The sequence below is a fragment of the Gavialis gangeticus genome, unplaced genomic scaffold (assembly GCF_001723915.1).
Source record: "Gavialis gangeticus isolate Ggan-Ray unplaced genomic scaffold, GavGan_comp1, whole genome shotgun sequence".
NCBI classification, from domain to species: Eukaryota; Metazoa; Chordata; order Crocodylia; family Gavialidae; genus Gavialis; species Gavialis gangeticus.
Window position 1 is genome coordinate 107,207,789 of NW_017729031.1, and position 5,334 is coordinate 107,213,122.

Consider the following 5,334-nt stretch of genomic DNA (forward strand, 5'->3'; position numbering starts at 1 on the left):
GTGTAACAATATACTATAAATGATGAAGAGATGAGATACCCACTGCATAGTCAAAGCCAGCTCTGCCTTTGGAATATTGACACACCACCTTTGGAACGGGAGCAGTATTAAACTAATGAATAGTGGATGGTCATGGTCCTTTATGGGTGTGACATGGACTAGAAATTGCTATTGTGTTAGAAGGCTTGCTGAATTCCACATGTGCTGCCTTCAATCTATCTGCAAGATGAAACAAGTAAAGCAAGATTCTCAACCCCGAAGTCCTTAATTATGGTCATTTTTATAGCATTGACAGTATGCTTAAGAAAGTTGAGCTGTGATGGTCTAGATACAGATCTTTCATTCTCATTGCTGACCTGAAGATATTTAAGGCCTTATTTTATGGCAAAGCATCTGATGAAGTGAGCTCAGGCTTGTGAAAGCTTATGAATCTCTGATTTAGTTAGCCTGTAAGGTACATCTCTGCCCTGCCTTCCAGCTAAAGACACTCATTCCAATGGTAATCAGTACGAATGGTATAAAATGCACTCTGACAGTCAACTAGAAAGCTCATGAAAGTCCATCCTCTGCTTTCTCTTTCACCAAAGAAAATACTGAATAGCAAAGGGAACTTTAACTGAGAGGAGAAAAGCAGAACAAGAACAGATGCTTAGAAACTGAAGCCAGACAAATGCAAATTTTTACATTTGACATTATACAGGTATATTTTTAAGAGTGACGGTCATTAATCACTGGAAGAAACTACTGAAGGAAATTGTGGATTTTCTGCCCATCAATATCTTCAGATCAAGAACTAATGTCTTTCTAGAACATATGTTTTAATTAAACATTTTATTGGGCTCAAAGAGGATAAACTGGATGTAATCAAAGGACGTAATACTCCCAAGGTCAGATTAAAGGAAGTAATGGTCTGTTGTCCTTAATGGTTCTGACCCTAAACTCTGAATCTCTGACTGTCTAACCTTGCATTTGGTGCTATTAAAGTGTATGTTGTTCAAATTGCCCATGTACACGGGTGAGCTAAGTTAATCTGTATAATTAAGTACTTGTATAAAGGGAAAGCACTTCAGCAGGCAAAACAGATATTTACCCTGGAATTTTCCATAGCCTGGTGGCTAGGGCTGTCTCTCAAGTTTATGGGAGCCCTCTATTGAAGTTTCTCTTTGAATTACTTGGGGTACAGACTTGAAAATAAGTGTGTCATGTCCCAGGTGCCCTGACCACAAGGATTTTAAGTATAATGGGGCAGGCTGGTCTTACTCAGAGACCGTTGAGCTGGCCTGAGGTGTTTAACTCCAAGAGAGAGTTTAAGCTTGGTGAATCCTAAGAACACAGGCACCTCCATTCAGTTCCTTCAAGTTAAGCCTCAGACTACTTTTAAGCCACAAGACCGGTGTTGCCACGTGTCAGATACGGTTTTGTTGTAATAGTCCTGGTTTAAATAATATTGTATGCCTTTTTCCCTGTGTACAAACTAGTTCTGGAAGAAGGTGTTGATTATGTTTGGATGTAGAGCTGGGGAGACCTATTAAAAGGTAATGGGCCATCTAGCAACAAAGAGCTAATCTGTGTATGCTGACGCATCACATGGACTCCAGCCAGGCACCTGAGGGGGCTCCCTGCTGTGTCTTGTGTCAGCAGGATGCCTGGAAGAAGGTTCTAAAGGAGAGATGCCCAGAGACAAGGGACTAAGGCAGATAGCTGCCAGAGAGGCTTGAGACAGAAGAGCTGGGGCTGCCTTTGCTGATAGCAACTGTTTGGAGAAGGACTTTGCCTATTGAAACCCTGTGGACCAATAAGTGTTCTTTTGTTGAAGGTAGCTCTCTGAAGGGGGACCATGAATAATTAAGAACAGAAACCAAAGGCCCAGGTCTCAGGGTCCAAAAAGCCAGTGGCTTCAGGGCCTGGCTACTCTGAGAGAAGCAGGTAGGCTGGGGAACCTGTGATATCACACACATGGTAATGATACTTGCATGGCCCATCTGACCTTTTACATGCAGGGTGGGTAACTGCAACAACGGCCAAAACGTAGGATAATGAAGGACAGGTGCTCTGATTTCAAACAAAGATGGAATAGCTCCCACCAGTGCTTCTCAAGCTTTTTTGGACCAGGGCCCACCTGTGAACACCAATGGCCAGTCTAGACCCCGTGCCCTTCACTCATGACCAGTGCATGGGACATGGGGGCAGCCCCTCGCAAGCTGGAAGGCTGTCAGCCTGTCAGAGAAAAGCCACCATTTCCCCCTTTAACGGGGAATCCATTTTTCAAGCTTGTTCAGGACCCTTTCATATCTTCTTGCGACCCACGGGTTGAAAAAGTGGTCTGAGCAATGGCCCCGCTTCACGTGTCCTTAATGGCCCTTGTGTCACCCCTCCCGCAGGCAGGCCTGCTTGCAGGCTCGCTCTGCCAGTCACTCCTGCCAGGCCTGGGGGGCAGCCCCTGCAGGGGCAACAAGCGGTCAGGCAGAGAAGCCCGGCCCAGGCAGCAGCGCTTAGCCAATCGCCGTCTGGCTTCCCCGAGCACTTCTGTGCAGAGGACCAATGAATGCCGCCGCCCGTTTCGAGCGGGAAGAGGCTGAAGCCGCTCCAACCGCCTCCCGCATGTCTCCGGGTAAACACAGCACTTCTCCCCTCCCCATTGGTCGGCAGGCAGCCCAATCAGAAGGGAGCGGTCACAACGGGGGCGGAGGAGGAGGCCGGCGCTCCGAGCGCGTGCTGGCTGGCAGGCTCCGCGAGGCGGCTCCTCATTGGAAGAGGACTGGGCGCTGTGCGCGCCTCCCGCCTTCTCGCGGGCAGACGAGGCGTTGGGGCGAGGGCGAGGAGGGGCGGCTCCTCATTGGTGGGGGGCGCGGGAGGGCGGCCAATCGCGTGGCGCGAGGCAGCCACTGCAGGCGCTCGAGGTTAGCCTGTGTTGTCCCTTCCCCCCGGCGCGGGGCGAGGCGGTAACGGCCACTCGGCGCCTCAGTGCGGCTGAGGGGAGGCGGCTCCGGCCATGGAGGCGGCGTGGCACCGACAGCGGCTCTGCCTCGCCCGCTAACCGACCACGTTGCCTGCGGGGCGACCCCTGCGCCAGTCCCGCTAGGGGCCGCCCATGGAGGTGAGCGGCGTGGTGGCTGCCGGGGCTTCGGGCTGTGACCGCGGGGCCGCCCAGGCTCCTCTATGGCTCGGGGGTAGGGGCCGCTGACACCTGCTGCTGGGGAAATGGCTCGTGATGGGGCTTCCCGCAGGCTCCAGCCTCGGCTCCCTGGGGCCGCCGGTAGCTGTTGCAGTCTGGAGGAGGCAGCGTTGCCAAGTCTTAAATACGGCATTGTCATGTCGGAAGCTCGAAATTATTGTATTGGCTGAAAAACTATTGTACACTGAAAAATATGCAATAAATAAATATGTAAATAAGTCTTATTGACTTGATATGGATCACTGTAACCCACCAGCGAGCAAGGGGGTTCCCAAAGTTGAAGCATTTCTTTATTTTGAGGCAAGCGGCTGTAAGAAACTGCTGACAGCAAACCCAAAGGTCAGGTAAGGCTCCCTGGGAGTGACTTTGGTTTTGCGTTGCTGCATCAGTTAGTTGCCTCAAAACGTTGTACATTTTGGACACTTACTATTATTGTATATTGTACAAGGATTGAAACTATGGTACGACTGTGATAATTTTCATAGGCCTGGCAACACTGCTGCGAGCTGCGCAGCTCCCTGGTTGGGCGATTTGGAACTGAGGTGGGGAAAGAGGGAGAGCAAAAGCTGCCTTTGTGAACTGCTTTTTAACCTCCCATGCAAAACTGAGGAGAAGGTATCATTAGGACTCGGTATGTAAAAGGGTTTTAGCTTCAATGGGTGGGATGGCCTCCTGCATAATCAGCCACATGGAATCTGCAGGGTCATGTGGGGGGTAGGGGGAGATCGCTTCTACCTGACTCCACATGTAATTAAATCTTCTACCCTGGACCTTGTCTTCGTAGCCTAAAGTTGCATTCAGGAGCACCAGTGGCTGTTGGAGCACTGCAGAGACCAGCAGCAGGCTGACTGATGTATTCAGCAGCATTAATATGACAGGCTCTGGCTCATTTTATGACTGCTACAAATCACAGGTTTGCTTAACTGTTTCTAAGTTAATACATGTATCTGTATATATTTACAGATATGTTTTTCTTTCTTTCTTTCTTTTTTCTTTAAGTAAAACAAATCCAACCAAGAATGTTATATTTAATCCAGCTATCTGTACAGCAACCCATGCAAAAGTTTTGTATGTTTTTGCTTTGAAATAAATGTTTATTTAAAAAGCTGGTACTCCGATGTGGATGGATGACTTTTTCATTTCTTCCCAACACTAGTGAAGGAAACTGACTACTGTTTTCAGTGTCTTCATTCTTCTGTTTCTGCTCTTTCCTTACTGGAAAGAAAGGGATCCACTACTGTGTCCAATATTTGCTTTCTTTGACCAACCAAAATTATTTTCTGTATCATTGCAATGACATGAATTCTCAAATAGATGCTTCAATTTGAAAACTGTCAGAATAACAGGAAGGTGCTTCATGATAATGGGATACTCCCCTTGAAGGTTGTTGACATTAGGCCTATACAAATATAAAAATTAAATGGTACCCCATGGCCCTACTCAGAGTGGTAGGGATCTGTATAAACATAAAGATGTGGTCCCTACCTCTTAGGCAAGTGAGTTAAGAGTAGAGGAAGGCATAGTCAAGTATCTTCCAAAAAAAAAATCCTATTATGATGCATAGACACTGTCGCTACTGGGCTCTTGCCTTACAGACATTTTCATATGTAGATTTTGAGGAGGAATTAAACGGAGGAAAGAGAAGCAAGCGGATGTTCATACTGAGTATTCTGTATGCATGGAGAAGGATGAAAGAAAGCTTTTGTTTGCATGGGGAAATGACAGATGGATAAAGGTGGATTAAAAAGTGTTAATATTAGTTGAGACTGTGAGGCAATGGAGAAAAAATAAGGACTTCTGCTTGTGTGTAATAAAGTCAAGATGACAAGGCTTTCAAAAAAAAAGTCAGAAAAATGAAGATTTAGGAGTAGTTGAGAGAAGTATCTTAAGAGCAGAAAGATGGATCTAATCTAAAGATAACAGTTTAAACTGTATGAGACCACTTAAATGTAAAATGCTAAATACAAAAGATGGGATGACTGAGATTCTGAAAGATGAATATATGAGGACTTTGCAGGTGATAGTAAAGGAACAATCAGAAGTGGGAGAACAAAGAGAGGCTAGTTGTGAATATAGATAAAGAATCAAATGTCAAGGAGGATGTGATCAAAAGTAGCTGAGTTGAGAATTATGCAGATGGAGTAGAGGCCTGCATTGAG

General features: G+C 46.6%; 1 protein-coding gene and 1 long non-coding RNA gene across 3 annotated transcripts in view; one reads left to right on the forward strand and one right to left on the reverse strand.

Annotated features, from left to right (window-relative positions):
- Positions 1-1,044, reverse strand: part of LOC109302043 — a 6,452-nt gene extending 5,408 nt beyond the window's left edge. Inside the window, exon 1 of the long non-coding RNA XR_002098692.1 lies at positions 89-1,044. This is a non-coding gene — a long non-coding RNA (uncharacterized LOC109302043). The remainder of the gene's footprint in view (positions 1-88) is intronic.
- A 1,397-nt stretch (positions 1,045-2,441) lies between these two features.
- MEIOC (meiosis specific with coiled-coil domain) overlaps positions 2,442-5,334 on the forward strand; it is a 36,135-nt gene continuing 33,242 nt past the window's right edge. The window contains exons 1-2 of one of the 2 annotated variants that reach the window (XM_019523520.1): positions 2,442-3,097; positions 3,960-4,088. In XM_019523520.1, coding sequence (XP_019379065.1) covers positions 3,092-3,097; positions 3,960-4,088 — 135 coding nt within the window. In that variant the 5' untranslated portion in view covers positions 2,442-3,091. The remainder of the gene's footprint in view (positions 3,098-3,959; positions 4,089-5,334) is intronic. The other variant, XM_019523522.1, reaches the window with a different exon arrangement.